Source organism: Rhyacophila brunnea, unplaced genomic scaffold (assembly GCF_057557595.1).
Source record: "Rhyacophila brunnea isolate RB1 unplaced genomic scaffold, BYU_Rbru_1.0 scaffold_9, whole genome shotgun sequence".
In the NCBI taxonomy this organism is placed as follows: Eukaryota; Metazoa; Arthropoda; class Insecta; order Trichoptera; family Rhyacophilidae; genus Rhyacophila; species Rhyacophila brunnea.
The window spans coordinates 39,947,648-39,968,973 of NW_028233361.1; the positions used below are offsets into that span (position 1 = coordinate 39,947,648).

At 33.7% G+C, this 21,326-nt stretch overlaps 1 protein-coding gene across 1 annotated transcript in view; it reads left to right on the plus strand.

Moving 5' to 3' along the window:
• Positions 1 to 21,326, plus strand: part of LOC147063621 (lysophosphatidylcholine acyltransferase-like) — a 129,847-nt gene that overhangs the window by 100,603 nt on the left and 7,918 nt on the right. The window contains exons 4-8 of the mRNA XM_085959783.1: positions 9,857 to 9,966; positions 10,795 to 10,949; positions 13,817 to 13,954; positions 15,465 to 15,590; positions 16,898 to 17,060. Of these exons, the coding sequence (XP_085815909.1) occupies positions 9,857 to 9,966; positions 10,795 to 10,949; positions 13,817 to 13,954; positions 15,465 to 15,590; positions 16,898 to 17,060 (692 nt within the window). The remainder of the gene's footprint in view (positions 1 to 9,856; positions 9,967 to 10,794; positions 10,950 to 13,816; positions 13,955 to 15,464; positions 15,591 to 16,897; positions 17,061 to 21,326) is intronic.

Here is a 21,326-nt window from a genome sequence, read left to right on the forward strand (position 1 = left end):
ATAACAGATTTCCACGGGATCAAGATCAAGATCATGTTAGGTTAGTATTGTTATAGTTATATAGTAAAATTCTAAAGTAAAGTCTTTAGTCTTTTCCGACCATATCCGATACTAATAGGATCATATGGGCCTCCACAGAGTAGAGGTTTGTATTAACAGATTTTGTTTTTTACGAGAAATGGATGTCAGCCACTTGCTCAACCTATTAGGTCCATACCCTGACTCACACAAAAATTGAAAAACAATATGTGTACTTGCCAGACCCAGGATTCGAACCTGAGACCCACGGCGTGATAGTCCAACGCTTAAGCCGCGCGGCCACCGTGAATGTCTTAAGTCTTTATTACATTAGTTAATTAGTATGTGTTGTATGGTACCAGAATTTTCACGATTTTCATTATTTATTTTCTTTGCTTAAGGCTATACTTCAGCTGGGGCACGGTCTAAAACGATTGTGACTATGCGACGCGAAGATTGTGCAAACGACGCGTGCAGAACAAAACACAATTTGTCATAAAAATTCAACATGAGTCCATTTAATGTTATGTTTATTGTTATATTAGTAATAATAATAATATATTCATTGACATGTTTTCTTTTTCAAGTAAATGGGTAAAGTTTTTTAGTCATCTTTACACGATTTAAGAATTAATTCCCCCGACGCCATCACAAAACAAATTTACGTGTTCACAGCTCGAATATCGCTCTCCGATTGGCAGCGAGTCCGAAATTTCGTCGCACCTATAGTTGAAAATTATTTGCCGTTTCACTGAAGTATGCTTTTAATATGATTAATAATAAAATAATATGGTACATTTTGAATTGACATACTTACAATTTGAGATTTTAAAATGATAAAGGGCGACACTGTCTACGAAAGTCACTATCTACGAATAAACCAGTTTTCGCTCTAATATGAAGAATTTATTAGTACTTCCATAATGCCTATTGAGGTATCTCAGCAGACAATTTAGACAATTGATTGATTATCATTTGCCCAATTCATTAAGTCGATGACCAGTTCCCAAATGCACAGATTGGCTGACATCTTTTCTGGACTTTTATAATATAACAATTAGTTTTATTCCTCATCTTAGCCAAATCTAACTTATAGCTAACAAATCTATGTCTTTAGTCATTCGTTACCACATACTTCTTGAATCGATCTAGAGCAGTGGTTCTTACGTGAAATTTAACCGTGGCCGCACAATTGACATTGACAGTTCTATGGAAACGTCTGGTGGCCGCACCAAATTTCACGTCTGTTGTGATTGAAAATATTAAAGCTAAATTTTATTTACTAAAAAATGGATCAATTAATTTTTGATAAAAGACATTTTTTGAACATTTTAGTACTTATTTAAGTATATACCTATGTATTTAACAATAGTGCAAATAGAAATTCCTCAATACTGATTTTTCCAATGCGAGCCGCATGGCTGTTTCTAAGTTTACATCCAGTCAACTGGCTTCGATATTTGTTTTGTTATGAAGTGCATTGCCTACACTGAATAATCTTTCACAGTTTACAGTAGTAGGAAAAATCGACAATATCAATAAATAAATCGTTGCCAATTCTTAGAATTGACTTTATGCTCAAAAACGGACTATTTCACACATGATCTCATCACAAAAACACATTATGGATCATTTGAGCGTGGAAAGAAATTTAAGTCATGTGTATTCAACCAATTTTATAAATAAATGTTTTAAATATTATCCTGTAAAGTGCTGGTAGCCGCAGCAAAATCCTCTGGTGGCCGCACATGAGAACCACTGATCTAGAGTTATAATATTATTTATTCAACGATGTAGCCTGTCCATCTACAGTCAATAATATCATACATCATACAAAACGTAAAGACCAGTTTTTTTTAATCTGTAAGTAATTTATTTATTTATTTACTTAAGAAAGCAAAACATTGTGGATATAAAAAATCTAAGTTCAGGCCGTTCACAATATCATATTTACATTAAGTATAGCAAATATAGAGAGAAGAAAGAAAAACAATGAACATAAACAATTTTATACAGTAAAATAAAATTTGAAAAACAAAATACACAGCATATCATTGAAACTGTCTGTCTTTGTAGAGCGCATTGACTAGTCTTGCATCCCACGCTAATGGTGCCTGATAGGCTTAACAGTTCTGACCAAAGAACAGATTAATAAATAGAATTCCGACAGGCTATACCCCAATAAACTACATTTTGAAGCAGTGTCCTACAAAAATGAACCACACATTATAGACGTGCAATAGTGTGTGTTGCAACCTTCGAATATACCAATATTGAATGCGCGTCAGTGCATAAGCCCAGAGCAGTTGTCAGAACGAAGAACGACCGTATTCTTGACACGTGTTTAAGTTTATTCCATATTCTTCCACACTCGAGATCGGTTGCCTGTTTCTCCAAATCCGTTAGGCCTACCTATTTCAGTTCCCATTATTTCTGAGTTCCCTGGTTCTGACCTAGAATATGTCATGGCTAATTGACAGGCGCATACAGTGACGTCCCGTGGGGGTAGGCAGATTGCGCGTCACTTGGGGGCGGCAGTTACTCGAAGGGCGGCAAATCGAGGAGAAATAGCTACCTAAACTGAATAACGAAAATATCTTTCCACTAACTCATTTAATTCTAACACCGTGACTGGCGCGTTTGGAGTAGTTGGCCATTAGATATAATTAACATGTTATTTAAATGTGGTAATTAAAAGGTCAGCAGTGATTGTGTTAAAAATTCAGCCTACTGGTTGGAAACATAATGTATTAATTAACATAAAAAGTTTAAAAGGACTGTAATTTTTTTGTTGGGTTCGCGATGTCTAGTTTAATTCCGTTTCCCTTCGGCGTCCTTGGTGACCATAAACGACACGAGTAGATTTGCGAATAATTACAGTCTATATTTTCAATTTTGTTAGTAATGTATCCATCCATTCAACACATTTCTTCGATATTGGAGTCATTAAAGGATGATAAAAAAAATACTGGACAAGAATGAGGCGGCATTTTGGCGCTGCCTAGGGGCGGCATTCTGCCTAGGGACGTCACTGGGCGCATATATTGATTTTAATTCTTAAAGACGCCAGGATTGGAAACCATCCCTCGTCAAAGACAGCATGTCTCAAAAGCGCTAATGACCTACGAGATTCAAGAGAGCGAAAATTAGTGAGCATGCCTTGTAGAAAGGCAGTCGGAAAGTAATCGTTTGACGAATTATCGAAAGTAAAATAATTATACGTGGGTATATCTTATAAAGACATCGAAGAAATTTCTTCTGGACGCGCTCTAAAATAAGCTTATAGGAAACTCCATAAGGACTCCAGATATCAAAAGCAGTTGTTTTCAAATTATTGTCGAAATGAAGTTTTTAAACGTTTTCTGTAGTTTAGTAAATTTGCTAAAGAATATTATACGTTACCTAAGAAATAAGTCTAATTTATGCCAATTTGTTTTAAGTTTTCCTTGAAACAGTAAGTATCCAACGAATAAAAATATTACACAAGATTAATTCGTGCTCCGCGTTGTCTAAATTTGATTGTACTTACTAAAAATCGCATTCTGTAAATAAATATGGCTGTATACGCGAAGTGTGAGCTGTGCACCTGTGATTTAGCCCAATCCTAACTTCATTTCGTAATGCCTTTATCATGTCAAGCATTGGCTATTACAATATGTTTATGTTCATTATCAATGTGCTACATCTGTTTGCTCTTTCTTTAGATGACCTCTTGTTCATAACACTTCGGTAGAATTTATTATCGGGCCATCAGCGTAATCAGTGTTGCCAACTTAGTGTTTTTCTTGCAGATGTAACATTTTTGAATAGGCATCTAGCTTGCACAAATGTCCATCTGGCGTATAGCGTTAAATCTAGCGTTTTTCAACAGCGCAAACAGCTTAAAACTACTCAGAATAAAGCTAGAATATTACACCAAATTTGCTCAAAAGTCAACATACTGGTCTTACGTACTTTATAATATCTTACTAGGGAAAATACTAGGTGGCAGCGTCACTTGTGAACATTCGTCAATGCGTTCACTGTGTTCAATGAGCAGACACATATAGATAATGTGTGTCTCACGCTGCGTTGCAGATATAAATCATGACAAATATACATATTATTATAATTCATAAGTACACTAAATGTTAAATAAAAATGACGACTAAATTTCATACCTGCATTAATGATAAATTTTATGACCTATTCTATTATGTAGTTGTAAAATACTAATTATTTTCCAATGTGTTTATAATTATAATAAAATTGTGATACTTTTTTTTGTGATAATTTTGAAAAAATCTAGCATTTTATTCTGATATCTTGCTTATTTTCTTACCCTATCTGGCATCTGGCGCGCAGTTTTGGAGATGTCATGTTTTATTAAAGAATGTCAGCGTAACTATTAATTCTTCCCGACTTACCACAACTTATATCTAGACACGTTCTCCCATATAAATAATCATATTAGTAGAATAAATTAATGGCACAATACACCCTCCACCGCCCGCCGTGTCTGTACAGCCGTGGATTATGCACGGCCGCCTTCCACAGCGCTGTATTGTGACTAGAGTTGGGTTTCGGGAATTCTCGAGAAATTTTCGAGATTTTCATTCCCAAATCTCGAGAATTAAAATATTTAACATTTCGGGAAATCCCGGATCTCGAGAATCTTTCCTCAGGATTCGGGATTTCTTTATTATCAAATATTAATTGAAAAAACGATTTTCTATGTGAAAAAAGTGGACAGAAAACAAGAAACGTTCAAAGACTGGCCGGGGGGGGGGGGGGCTTTAACACAAATAAGCCAACGTCGACTCAAAATGAGCGCAATTTTTGCAACATTGTGAAATTTTGTATCTCAAAAACGTACGCGATTGTCAGACGCAGCAATTGGACAGTCTATGTTTTTTGAAATTCTATTTTAATAAGTAATGTTTTGAATTATTTTTGTTTTCCTACTTATATTTTGTTTGTCTTCTTACATAATATATAAATAAATAAAAATCATAATTTATGTTATCATATTAGGATTTTTGCAGGTTTTTTTTAAATTTCCCGATATCTCGAGAATTCTTTTCTGAAAATCCCGAATCTCGAGAATTCAAAATTTCATCATTTCGGGAAATCCCGATTCTCAAGATTGAGATTTTTCGGGAAATACCCAACTCTAATTGCGACATAATGAATATTTAATTGCTCACATTTCGTCCCGAACGGAGCCGCACGGGACCGATTATTTGCAACCATGCACCTCGGTGCTTAAGACTGATAATGGCACAATGTAAATTTTCTATATGCACCGTCGTTGCAATGTACATAATAATATTATATAAAGTTCCCTTTTCAATCATAATTTATTATTCCATTCATCAGCAGACCCAGGTGTTTGTTTATTCAGTGTCCTTTGGGTACTGCCAATTGTATGATTGCATTTTCTAGCTGTTATCTATCGTTCCAGCCCATTTACAATTTACTTAATTTAACCATATCTATGTATCACATCGCGTACCTACTCTTGTATGCGTACCTTTTCGTTAATTTTGTAGTTTTTTGCCCAACGTACATCTTTCCGTGTTACGTCGCCTTACCTTTTTTGTGTATTGTACTTAATTTCTTTTATTTTGTTAACTGGCAATATTTAAAATAATTTGTTTAATGCCCCTGACGCAGTATGAAATATTAATGTCCAACCTCATTAGATTATCTGTTATTGGGAAGGTATTATTGGACGGATAATTATTTATGTACCTATTGTTATATTATTTCTATCGCTTTGGATTTTGTTTGATGAATATTGTTTTAAAAAAATGTATTCAGTTGAAAATGTCCCACTGAGGCGGACGAAACCGGTCCTAATCTATTGATTAAAAGTGGAATAAGTACTACAAAAAAAAATGCGTTTTATTAAATAAAAACAACAATATTGTAATTAACGTGATTTTTTTATATTATTAATAAATCTGGCACTCATCTTTTGAGTATTCGATTAAACTTGTTTAATACAAAGTCTATGCATTCAAGGCTATTTACTATTGAAAAAATGGATACAGACATTATTTGTTATTTTGCACAGAGTGTATCGAAAATATCATAGTCGTGCATTCATTATTCACATTCACTATGTATTTATTTACATGTTATAATAATTATAACATGTACTGTTTATTTATTCATTAAATTTATTGATATAATATGTGAACCGGCTTCTTTTGAAATGTATAACTAAAACGTCGAGTAATATTTATTTACTTACGTAGTATGCCATTCATTCAAACACTCACTCGTTTAGAAATACTACGTTGTTAAAAAATATTTCTCACTAGAAATGCACCGGTACAGAAACTCTCCGTAAAGGCATACAGAACGTATGCATATTTCAATGATATGCTCAGTGGTTTAAATTTCTCCGCACCAACATAGAAGAGAATGATTTTATATCCGAGTATATTATGCTATTTGTGTCCGCTACGTATGCGGTTCGGACCTGCGAAGCTATTCTATACACAAGGCTGTTATCGACGATAGTTTATCATATTTATGTATTTAGTTAATTATTGTCACGATAAGTTAACCGTCTAAACTCTAACTGTCGAAAGTGTTATGTTTTAACAGCCCCTCTCTTGGCTCTGTTAACTTTTAGAGCGAGATATACAGTTTTGACAGTTTAGACGGTTAACTTATTGTAACAATTAACAGCCTCAATACAAACATATGATAAAGTGATAATATTTATCACTTTAGCCGTCGATAGCCGCCTAGTGTATAGAATAGACCCAATGGAAGCTTTACAACGGTCTTGTGGGTCTATTCTATACTTATCGAACGCTAAAGTGATAAATAGTATCAAACTTAGGGTAGGTTTGTATCAAAATATTAGCACTTATTGTAACAATTACACGAAGTTGGTTTTTATTGTTGCAATAAGTGCTTTATTTTAACAGCAGTAAGATAGGTGCTGTTAAAATATAGCACTTATTGCGACAATAAAAACCAACTTCGTGTAATTGTTACAATAAGTGCTAATATTTTGATACAAACCTACCCTAAGTTTGATAATATTTATCACTTTATCACTTTAGCGGTCGATAGGTATAGAATAGACCCACTGGAGTCTATCACCAAATGGTGGTTCCTCATATAAGATTATGGTGTCATAATAATCGTGTTTTAATGACGAATAATTATTGACGTTTAGGTAACATAAAAATATTATTTTTGTAATTAGCTTATTATAAAATCTCAAAAAGAATCTACATTTCTGTAGGGCACTGTACGTTCAAAAATTTTCGAGTTATCTAGAACGCGCGTACTATTTTAAATGGCCAACTAAATTTAACTACCTACTTCGCAAGACAACTGGGTATGTTTGTAAATTGGTACCATAATATTACTATTTCTGTCAATAGATAATGAGTCAAAATCTACGATTTTAATAATCAAAAGTGTGATGAAATTTGTTGTTGATTGTTTCAAGTGATCGAACTATTTGTCTGACTAAATATCACATCACAAAATTGAATGACTCGACATTATCGATAATACATTTATTTGAATATCAATACCCCTTCTAGTGTAACCGATGCGATAGTACCTATGGCAGATTCAGTGATCCCCAACCTTTTTTTATGTCACGGCACACTTTTCAAATTACTTATAACATTTTCGATAGCATTTATAAATGTTACTAACCAATGGGCACAATTAAAGCCTTATTTCGACTTATACACAGTACCTTTTAATCCAATTATCAAAAAAATGCAAGAATCAACTGTGAAAGTGTTTACCTAACAATAAATACAAAAAAAAACTTTCAATCAAGAAATTAATTCAGTGGAATTATAAAACTATTAGTGGCAGTGTAATTTTCTCTTGGTATGGCTTTAAAGTTAAGTGGGTACTAGAGATGAGTTGGAAATACTGTCACCAGTTTGTGTACTCAAGTTTCGGATGAAACTACCCATACTAAGTATGTGTGGCCCAATAAACTTATTCCAAAAAACTTGTGATGATATCATCGCGAGTCGCTGTTCTGTGCACTCGCCAGTTGATAGACTTTCAACACTATTGACATTAAATGCGCACGAACGAGATAGCACTTGAATATAGGTATATTTTAATTAATTAGTCTATTGCGTTCGAATGTATGAATATAGGTCATAAATTTTGTGTCGCAGCACAGTGGTGAGATGACGCACAGGCTTAGGCTTGTTATATACCGCTCAAAACATGTTTAGAATTTTAAAAAAAATCACTGCTATTCATTTTTGTTAACAAGAATATTGTAACCTAACAGAAAAACAACTCATAAATTAAAAATATGTTTAGAATTTTATAATAAATGAGACTTTTCGACAAGCGGAGCTCGGCGTATTTTTAGCAATTCTATTGAAGCCGATACACAGTCTAAGTTCCCTGAGCCGATACGTATTTCAAAATATGGAGTTGGTTTTAGTTTCAGTTGAGTATGAAACTTTTGTCGCATACGCACGCCAAACGATCTTTATAGTATTCCAAATACCTACTAGTAAGTATTTTGAAATAAGTTTATATACTAAGTATTTTTTTATACTGGTAGTAAGTATACTAAGTCATCAAATTCTACCAGTTTTCCCATCTCTAGTGGGTACCTACATATTATTATTATATTATATTCATTTGTAAATGCACACACCATGGTATGGCTACAATGAAATAAAATTTCACGTGTGGACATGTGACAAGTGCATAACATTTTCTTATATATTATAATAAACTATTATTAGAATATGTAGATGAACCGTCACGTAAAATCGTAATCAATAGTAGGTATTATATTATCATCACGAGCCGGGGTCGATCCACTGTTGGATGAAGGCCTGTCCTACCTCCCTCCACACTTCTCAGTCCCTAATTCTTTGCTATCACGGTACGTCCACCGAACTTTAGGAGTTTGTTTATCCAGCAGGCTTTAGGGCGTCCCTTGTGTACCACTGTATGGCGGCATTTGTCCAGTGATAGTCCACGCCGCTATACGTACATCATAATTAGAGCTAGATAGGCTACCGAAAACCGAACCCTGGAGCCTTGAAAAACTGTTACTTATTTTGGAACCAGAACCGGAACCGCGAACCTTTTATTGCGACCCGGTATTCCGAAGCCAAACATCTTTCAGTACTAGAACACAGTAGTGTGTGAAATAATGTTCGTAGTCAATGTGTTTTTTTGGGCATTTCACACCCCGTTATAATGTTGGAGTTTCACAAGCCGCTGCTGCCTCTTGCCCGCGCGTTCACTCTGGCCAAGCACTGAGGGTTCGATTGTTTTTAATGCTTTTTTCCTATTATTTATCAGTCATAATTGTGCAAAAAATAATATTAACTAATATATTATAACCATACTTTTTTTTTACTAATTATTAATGCTTATTTACTGATATGGCTACTAATTAATATTAAAATCTGTGTCAATGTGTCCAAGGAAATCAAGAAAAAATAGTATAGACACTTAGTTTTCAATAAAATATCCATAATATACTTATAACTAGACGTCTGTATTGTTTTTTGGTTTGATGGAACCCACCCTCAAAAAAAATACTAGAACCAAACCCAGAACCGAAACATTTAATAGTTTGGGGGTGTTCTAACAGCTCATGATTGTAAAACAAAAAGATCATATGAATTTCTCCTAGTTCAAACTCTTTGTAGCTATAGATATACCTTCATAAATTATCCGGTGTTCGAATTTAGAACTAAGATTATCACAATATAAAAAGTATTGAATGACATGTCAAATATCAGCATGTGGCGCCTTCACTCAGCAGGCAACTTATATAGTGGTAGATCTATAATCAATTTATTGCTTTTGTTCATTTCAGAGTTGATAAATTATACTCAGCCAGTCTACGTTTGGCGAGATGATCCGAATTCCCGGCAAAACACCATAAGGGAAATTATTGAGAGGGCGACATCTGACGACTGGCCACAGGTAACAACACTCAATATACTTTACACTCTAATGTCAGTACTGACACCTATGGTCGTCATAACTAAACAAAAAACGTATTGATACTAGGTATCGGTGTCATATCGAAAGAAAGTTAGTGATCTAAGAATAAGGTAGAACATGTACCGTTTAAAAAAAAAAAAAAAAAACGGTTAGGTAAAAAACTTTACCTTATTCTTAGGGCAATAATTATTATAAAGCAATCATTATTCGTAGGATGTTTATCACACTTGAATGGTCAAAGACATAGCTTATAATTAGTATCTTTAGAATTATCTTCAAATGTGTTAATCTTGCCCATTTTTTGAATAATAAAATGCCTAATTCTTGTCAAATTTGGGATCACAGAGATTATCAATATAATAATGTCGACATAAATTATACTGATGGTTTTATAAATGCATTTAAAAATTAATAAATGTAAAAAATCTTAACACCACTGCACATTTATGTACTGAAATATGACTATATTCTAAAACATTAGAGCGAGAGGTTTAAAAGAATACTATTTTATGTAATAAAAATACTTTATGCAGTCATGAAAGGTTTAAAATTAATATAAAGGATAATAAGGCTTCAAAAGTATATTAATAGATTATCTACAACGTTTAAGGAATGTCCAGGATCATGCTTTGAAAATAGAACAAAAGCTGCATTTTGACCTACGCTGAGCATGTCCCCCCTTAATATCCATCATGAAGTGGAATACAAAAAGTATCATTAATATCGTATTCGTATTATAATCATGACAAAAGGTAATCAACATATTATAACGTGACATGTTTATTACATCATATCTTGTGGTTTCAGATTCTGATCTTCCCAGAGGGAACATGTACGAATCGTTCATGCCTCATCACATTCAAACCGGGTGGATTTTATCCCGGAGTACCTATCCAGCCGGTGACCATAAGATACCCGAATCACCTTGACACTGTCACCTGGACTTGGGAGGGACCTAGCGCGTATGTTTAAAAACCCAACTATTACTTTGCTGATTAAAAGATATCAGTCTATCCTATATGTTTAATTTTTATAAATTAGAATTTCAAATTCACATTAACTTTACAAATAAATATAAATCTACAACATGACAATTATTACAGAAAAAATTAACCTTAAGCTGCCATCGATGATTTAATAAAAGTGAGAAAAAAAGCTACATAGTTAAGGCTTGCTTTACATCGTCTTCTCTGTATTTGGCCATAAGTATGACTTAGCATTTGACCCTTTGAGTCCAAGAGCCCCATGCAGAATCCAAGATTTTGATCTTAAGGCTAAGTTGCCGAAAAGCATGACTTAACTATAGACTATACTGAGTATAGAGTTAAGGAATCCTTAACCATAGACTACTTTTGTTATGAACACGCCCCCTTCCGTATTACCATTTACCACTGACAGCTGCTGTCAAAATAAATTCGCGTGTCTATAAAACAGTCCATACACTCAAATTCATTTAACAATTTATCTCAATATGGATATTGATAGTGTTAATTCGTTTGGCATGTACTTGCAGAATATTATTTTACTTTTTATACGTCAGCCCACAGAAATACAAGATGCCAGATAGAAATTAATGACACTTGACGCTAGTGTTACCGTGTTTAAAAAATATTTTGCGGTGCCTGTGGAATCACGTATAATGACTGATAACGGAAACATAAGAGTATTACAATTTGATATTAATATGTATTTATAGTTTGCAGTATTGCATTTATAAAGTGCAGTTGTCATATTTTTGTCATCGTTAACAATTATAAAATAATTTACCTAAACTATAAGAAAGAGAATTTTTAAATACAGTATTATTTTCAATAGAAAAAACGAACGAAGCTTTAAGACGAGGTGAACCATAGACAACATGATCTTAACTAAGAACAATGTTTCTGCATAGTGTTTTCTGCTAAGGAAATTTTAGTTATGACAAATGTTTCTGCATTCCGCTCCAAGTTGTTAAAAATAAAAGTGATTCAAACTTGTACACAGCTACATTATGTCATCATTTAGATTGCCAATTAAAATGTGTTTCATCGTTCTCGTAATGTATTTGTAACGAATTAGTATTCATCCCTTCAACTCAACTTGTTGTTTATAACTACCGATTACAAATGGCAACACTACGTGGGCAGTTTAACTAATGGGCAATCAATTCCCTTTGATGAGTTATTTAAATCACTTTCTGTTTTATTATTCCGTCTACGTACATGCAAGAACAGAATACTTGGGTGAAAGTAAAATGGCCACCTGAGTACAATAATAATTATTTTAATGGCGTAATATTGTGTCGTAAATTTTAAAAAATATAATATAAATTATAAATTACAGTTAAGTAAAATGAAAAATCGCCGTTTTTATTTTTATATATCGTCACTGTTCTGGCAGAAGACACTAATTCGAAAAAATGACATATTGAGTTAGTTATACCAAAATGTTCCTTATTTCAAACTTTACCGTCTGGAAACCTTCTTAATAAATAAACAGTCTTTATTTTAAAGTCATCCTTTTTACGATTACTTAACAAACTCACATGACAGACCATTTCAAACATTTTAACAACTTCAAAGTCAAATTAATCAAAACTAGTATTCTCCATTTAGTTTGTTCTGCCAGAACAGAGACGATATTTTCTTTCAATTAATATTAGGTGGCCATTCGATATAATTTAAATGTGGTAATTAAAAAGTAATTATCTAGTCAACAGTCAATGTGTTAAATGAATGACATTTAAAAAATTAATATAATTATAATAAATTAATAATTAATATGCTAATCTTTCTTTGAGTTTTGGACGGGGGCTGTCCACATATTATGTCACATGATTTTGGCTATTTTTAACCCCCCCCCCATATCACATTTCGTCACATAACCTTTTACCCCCTGTCTATATTGGGTACGTCATATTTTTGACTGACCCCCCCCCCAAATGTTGAAAAACAGAAAAAAATTATTTTTTTTTCAATATGTATCCTTAAATCCTGTTAAATTTTTGTTTTGCTTTCTAATGTCACATTTCCTCTACCCCCCCCCCAGCCCTAATCCTAAACCGTGATGTCATATGTGGACGGCCCTACCTAAATACTTGTCTTGATTGAATACATTTATTTTCAACATTTTACGGTAATTAAAAATTAATAGGCTTGCTACATACGACAACCACTTGTGGATGAGACATGTTGCAATGTCTTGAAGACCAGATTGATTTAAGCCACAGGCCTGGTGCTGATTGCATGTGATATGGGGAATTGATCCGGAAAATGTGAGCAACCATGCACTGCGGACTTCCCATAGCTAAATGTTGCTTACCACACATTCCCCTTTAAAATTCTTCTTGCCAAAGTGATGCCGCTTATCCTTCCCCGTTTATCTTAATATGCTTTGTTGCTTGCATACTCCTCATGTCCAGACAGTCCACGCAATGAATAAATACTCTTGCCTGCCTCTGAAACCTCTCAATTTCAAGATGTTGCAACCTTTCTATAAGAGAAACATGACAATATTAGTTTTCGAACTTTTAAGTTGAATTACGTTAATTAGTATTACTTCAGTCAGCAGTGAGGACACAGAAATAAAGTGAAAAGTTTGCCGAGTGAGTTAAATAAAGTCCAATTTTAGTAATTCATAAAACAACATCCATCTAAACTCAACGTAATATATCAATATCTGAAAAGATTTAGTATTTAGAAACACAGTTGATACCCTGTTGGTGTGATATAACAACACCATGGACAGGGAAAACCATTCATGGTAGTTAAATACTTCACTTACGAAGCAAAAATATTGGTCTAAAAAGAATTTTCATAATCAATTTATCATTTGTATGCTTTCGTTACAGATTAAAACTTCTATGGCTGACATTGACGAGGGTCCACACAGCCTGCGAGATTGAATTTCTGCCCGTTTATATTCCAAATGAAGCAGAGAAGCGAGATCCGAAACTCTACGCTAGCAATGTCCGAAACGTCATGGCAAAGTAAAAGATTTTTGTTAATCAACATTCAGTTTTTGATAAATTAAGTTGACCAACAACGGTGTAATATACAGCTCAGCCTGAATCGAACATTAAAAAAAATGGCTTTCGTGTACAGCAATCAATCATAATTCTCCAATCTAAATATGTCAAGAGTTAAAGCAAAAAAATATATTTATAATGGCTGCAGCATCTCAATTGTCGACTAATCTGTGACATGCATCGAGAAACCTAACAAACCTCCTATGCATCTGTTTACAGCACCATCATTAGTTTAGTCTCATCTTAGCCATAAAAAACTACATTGGCTATCAACTGCTAGATACTAATCAGCTGACACCTCATCGACTGCATGCCATTTATGGCACCGATTATATTATAGAATATGAGAAATTATGTATGCCTTAAACCAGTGGTGATGGGTGGGGGTAGGCTGTCAAGATCCGACATAAATAGTGCGTACTAAACTTTGTCAGTCATACATATTTGTATTGTTGTTTAATTTAATAAAACACAATTTTTCTATGGTATGGTTCTAATTTATTGATTAAAAGTGGAATAAGTACTACAAAAAAAAATGCGTTTTATTAAATTAAACAATACAATGCAGTTCCACCATGAATTGACAGTTAACAAAATAAAAGAAATACATATTTGTTTTCACGAGGCAAATGCTCGGTCAGTCAGTACGCGATTCGCCCGAGGCAAACGCACGCGCCGCCTCCCCCGAGCGTTGCCGCTGCCGATCCAAGTGTTGTCGGTTTTTGTCGATGCTCAAAGGTGCCTCTGTACGATTGCCGTGCGCACTGAGGACAGTAATATTTTGCCTCGCTCCCTCGCATTATGGATAAATATCAGTGTTTGAAGCTGATACAATTATAAGGTAACTACAGACGGCTTAGGGACTCGCAATGTTCAGAATACTCAGGAAATGAACCACTCCGTAGCGGATATGAAAAAGAAGATTGAGTCTTTAATGGGATCATACAGAAGGGAAAAATCAAGTCAACTTTCATACTTATCTTTGTTTAACCCAAAACCTTTTAGATTTTTGTTTCTTTTGCTTTATAAGTCGATGAATAAGTAAAAACGCAGTAGCTGCGACAGCAATTCGCACATTCGGCCTCATCTCCACTACGCGAAACTAAATTGCTCGGACGTCTTGTGGCTCGGTCTAGCTGCGCGCGGCAGCCTTGCGTAACGGTAATTTTGTCGCGAGGCAAATGCTTGGTTTACGCAGGGCATAATTGAATTTTAAAAACAAACCAGCACCATCTGCAATTTATATTATTAGTTCAATTGAAACAAATAAGTATGACCGACAAAGTTCAGTGTGCACTATTTATGTCGGATTTTAACACCCTACCTCCACCGTTCGCCACTGCTGGAGAGTTATAATGTAGGGAGTCTTTGAATGGAGTCACCATTCTCAACAATGACGAATAAGATAGTAGGTTTTGTGAAAGAACCACCTTACTTATTAAATATAAACATTTATTTCTTTACCTTTCAGAGCTCTTGGAATTCCGGTGTCAGACTACACATACGATGACTGCCGGCTGATTTGCAGAGCCAAGCAAATGAATCTTCCGCATGCGCCTTCCATAGTAGAAATACAAAAACATAGACAAGCACTCGGGTATGATGATATAATATTTTTAAACATATTTATTCATAAACAAGTAGGTATAATTAAAAATTAGAATAAAATTTACATAGTTTTATAGCCCCTACTCACGTGCATGGATTTACTGTCACCAATAGTGTGTAAATTAAATTATCGTGATAATAACTGTTGATACGCAAGAGTGCTGACTGTCTTGCTAATTTCATTCTTCAAGCGTAAGCAAAGCGCGTTGTTGTCATTGTATGGTGCTATTTGACAAGTTGTAAAGTAGAATATACCGCGCGATACAACTACGGCTGGTGTTGCTTGTTATAAAATACAAATTCATTTATTATTAAAAAATATAATAGTATTATGTACGCGGAGATCGCAAATATTATATTATTTTATACAATATAATATAAATGTTAAAATTTTAGAGAGCATTATAAATATTAAGTTATTGTGAAAATATAGACTAATAACTCAGTACTCAAATTTTATTTATTGTATGTAGTGAATATTACAAATTATTAATTGAAGACGTTCACAACATAAATTAATATACCTAATTGTGAATGACAATGTCGCTAAATCTAAATAAAATTTAAGTATATATTTTAATAATATCATAGTAATTAATTATTATACTGATGATTGATGTAAATATAATTTTATGGCATGTTTAAATTTATTGTATATAAAATCAATACCTTTATAAATATTACCGTTTTCTTACTAAATTATTACTGTCCATTAAAGGGAATAATTTATTCAAAAGAAAAGATTATATCTTATATTTACACGAATGTGTATAATATTGTTTCGGTGAATCGATAAAATACACAATCCACTAGCGAAATCATGATTTATTTTACCAACGTCATAGATGTGTATTTTACGTCAATTTGTTTCTAATAAAAACAATTATAACCATAATAAATTCAAAGTAAAATTATTCGTGCATCAATATCGTTCAAGTATACTCTACCTAAAACTAATTGAAACAATACCCCTGTGTAATATCTCCGCGAACCTAACCTCCAAAGTTTTTGACACTTGCTCTGCCACAGACAACTGTACGTATATGGGCACGTCTGTTGACAGTTCGACAGATTTAAATGGGGTAGTTAAACTGATCTGTGGTGTGGCCACTAACGTACAGTTATTGAACAGTTATTGCCTGTGCCATGTTCAACCTGTTACGAGAACTGTCCGTCTGTGGCCGCCTAATACCCAGGGGTGCTGCAAACCGTCTGACATAGACAGTAATCTCAGCTGAAATACCTATTTTTGAAATTAATAAAATGTAGAAGTTTAAGCTCTGTTTAAATTTTCAGGCTCGACGTATCCAATATAGAATGCCACCTGATCTCAGAAGGTAGCATAAGTGCAGGCACATTGAAAGGACACCAATATATCAACTATAATGAATTCTGCAATCGACTCTTTATTCCGAGTTCTGAATCATCCGCCCAACTCTTATTCACCATGTTCCAAGATGTATGTATACAAGCATATGAGTATAATAATTACTAGCTGAGCCAGCTGGCTCTCGCCAGTCTGTCTCGCTAGGTCTTGCAGACAGCTTTTAGTCATAGTGACTTGGTGTTGGATTTTAATATAATAATTGTAAAGTGTGTATAGACGGCGCCATAGTTTTCTCTTCGGGATGAATTTTCATTCACGTCAGACAGTTGAAAATTTAGCTGATTTGTCAGTTTTACGATCTGCATGTCGTCACTGCCAATACAAATTTGGAGTCATGTGCATATTCTATTCTGGAGTCTGGCCTTCTCAATATCGTCTGACACCATTTCAGGCTGCTAGGTTTAGCAGAACAGCTGGCAATCGCCGATTGCTACCACTGTTATTTTAATTTTAATACAATATATGTATAGGTATGTGCATTTAAATATGATAAATAATTATACATCTCAATTGTGATTATCATAAATAGCGATCCAATATAACGTGAATATTAATCTCTTACGGGTCCCATGTACATAACAGAAAAAGGTTAGCAGCATAAAAAATAAATTTAAACATTATTTTGTTTCATTGTCTATAAAAAATGAATGCTTGGAGTCATAGAATAATATTTTAAAAATCATATTTTGATTTAAAAATTATCCTTAAACAATATAGTTTCCCGGTGCGGGACATTTATATCGACACAAATGTTGATAAATAATGAAGCAATACATATTATATCTGATAAGAATAGGACCTAAAGATGTGGAATCAGCTTAAAGAGGCCTTCATCCAGCAGTGGATTGATACAGGTTGATGACGATAATGACGATATAAATGGGTAGGTATATAAAATCACAAATTTAAAAAAATATTGCAGTTTATATGACCAAGAAGAGTAGAATTAGGTTGGGATAACCTTCATCCAGCAGTGGATTAATCTCGGTTGATGATGATAATGACGATATTATGAATAGATAAATATAATATCAGTAATTTTGATAAATATAGCAATTCATATGACCGACAGAAATTCAAACAACTTAAGAGAGGCCTTCATCCACCGGTGGATTGATTCAGGCTCATAATGATAATGGAAATATAAATAGATAATATAATATCACCGATTTTGATAAATACAGCAATTCAAATGACAGAAAGGAGTAGAATCAGGCTAAGGAGGTCTTTATTAATCAGTGGATTGGTTCAGGTCGATGATGATGATGATGACGATATGAATATGTAAATAAATATAATATCACCGATTTTGATAAATACAGAAATTCATATGACAGAAAGGAGTAGAATCAGGCTAGCGAGGTCTTTATTAAGCAGTGGATTGGTTCAGGTCGATGATGATGATGATGACGATATGAATATGTAGATAAATATAAAATCTCCGATTTTGATAAATACAGCAATTCATATGACAGAAAGGAGAAGAATCAAGCTAGGGATGTCTTTATTAGGCAGTGGATTGGTTCAGGTCGATGATGATGATGATGACGATATGAATATGTAGATAAATATAATATCACCGATTTTGAGAAATACAGCAATTCATATGACAGAAAGGAGTAGAATCAAGCTAGGGAGGTCTTTATTAAGCAGTTGATTGGTTCAGGTCGATGATGATGATAATGATAATGACGATATGAATATGTAGATAAATATAATATCACCGATTTTGATAAATACAGAAATTCATTTGACAGAAAGGAGTAGAATCAGGCTAGGGAGGTCTTTATTAAGCAGTGGATTAATCCTGGTTGATGATGATGATGATATGAATATGCTGATAAATATAATATCACCGATTTTTATAAATACAGGGATTCATATGACATAACGGAGTAAAATCAGGCTAGGGAGGTCTTTATTAAGCAGTGTATTGGTTCAGGTCGATGTGATGATGATGATGATGATGACGATATGAATATGTAGATACATATAATATAACAGATTTTGATAAATACATAAATTCATATGAAAAAAAGGAGTAGAATCAGTCTATGGAGGTCTTTATTAAGCAGAGGATTGATCCTGGTTGATGATGATGATGATGACAATATGAATATGTAGATAAATATAGTATCACCGATTTTGATAAACACAGCAAATTCATATGACAGAAAGGAGTAGATTCGGGCTAGGGAGGCCATTATTCAACAGTGGATTGGTTCAAGTCGATGATGATAAGATGGATAGAAATATGTATAATATCACAAATTCGTTAAACCAATAGTAGTAGAATCAGGTTGCGGAACTCTTCATCCAGCAGTGGATTGATCCTGGTTAATGATGATGATGATTATGATGACGATATGAATATGTAGATAAATAACATTAGAAATTTAATACTGTCAAGAATACAATCAACGTAGAGAGGCCTTCATCCAGCAGTGGATTTATTGAGGCTCGTGATAATAATGGCATTATATATAGATAGGTAGATAATATTATAATATCACTGATTTTGATAAATATAACAATTCATGTGTAAGTAAGGAGTCGAATAAGGCTGAGGAGGCCTTCATCCAGCAGTGGATAGGTCAAGATTGATGATGATAGGGACGATAAAAATAGGTAGATATTATACAATATGACTCATTTTGATAACTATAACAATTCGTATTAATTTCTTTCATTGTTTGCAATGGCAACTTTGTTAGTTTAATATGACTATATTGTGATCTATGGAAATTAGTAGCCTAGGTAATTATTCAATAAAAAAAATAGTGTGTGAACAGCCACAAAGAAGTATTTAAAAAAAATCAAATTTGGAATATCACGTTATCTATGATATGGCGGACAGTAGCGGACGCGCCTGTCAGATTTTTATTTACGTAGTGAATTGTACCAAAATTATGGTTTTTTCACCGAAAAAAAGTGCGCCAATGCCTACATTACGATATTTGAATAAAAATAATCGAATTCGTTTGTCAATTAAAGGATTAGAAGGTCTTAAGCGACGAAGACGTCATTCTGCTGTACGTTAAATGAAATATGGCGAATCGTACACGGTATGTAAGAAAATATCGGATATAAACGTCACGTACCTGTAAAATCATTGAAAATTTCTGAAATGTGGTCAATTCAAACGGTAGATGAATCGGTAGCGCACATTTTGAAGTGAAGATGTAAAAATAACAATAAAATGTCGCTTAAATGAGCTGTTAGTGAATTTTCCAAAATCTCTTAGGATAATAATATATAGGAGATTATTGCCGCATTGCAGTATAACCCCTATTTTACGTTTTTTAAGGGACTGAAAAAAAAAAACCTAATTGGAGGGAAAATGTAAAAGGGGGGTATTGAAAAAAAGAACATTTCAATTTTATGTTTCTATAAAAATAACGTTTTATTAAAAAACAACATTCAATTAAAAATTTTATTGAAATTTTTTTTATTTTTTATTAAAAAAAACATGTATATTAGTTTGTTGCATTTTTGTTTTTTTGTTATGTAATTCTCTTTCAAGGCAATTTATAAACATTTAAAAGTGTCATCTTGAATATCAGCAAAGCTTGTAAAGTAGGTGAACCTACAAAACCGGCCAATCACAGCGTCGCTCGCCGACCAATCACCGTGCGCCGTTCTAAAGACACGGAGTTTTCCCTCCAAACACCTTACGCCGTTCGAATGTCACGACCCAATCATTGTCAAGCGCGCGTAACTCGCATATTTTGAATATTTCCGACGAGAAATCGCGGGAAAGAAAAACGTAAATGCGGGTATTAAATGTACTGAAATACATCGCGACCGAAAAAATTACACCCAATTGCCGGGAAAACATGAATTCCGGGAATGTAAAAATGAAGTTATACTGTAATTATATAGTGAACATTTTTTTTGACCATGTCCGATCCTAATAAAATCATATGGGCCTCCACAGAGTGGTGGTTTGCATTAACAGATTTTTTTTTTTATGAGAAATGGATGCCAGCCACTTGCTCAACCTATTATGTCCACACTCTGACTCAAACACAAATTGAAAAACAACAATATTGTGTGTATATTATTTGTATTTCCCAGACCCAGGATTTGAACCTGGGACCCTTGACACTATAGACCGACGCTTAGCCGCGCGCCCATTACGAATTATTAATTTAAGACGTTCACAATATGACATTTTCGAAGCAAAGAAATATTAATAAAACAGTATTATATAAAAAAAGATGATCAGCCTTAAACAGTAGAAAAGTGTAAATACAAAAAATTGAAAATCACCGAATGACCTAAGCAGACCCTATTTTAAAAATTTATAAAACAATGCCCACCTATTTACTCATGCTC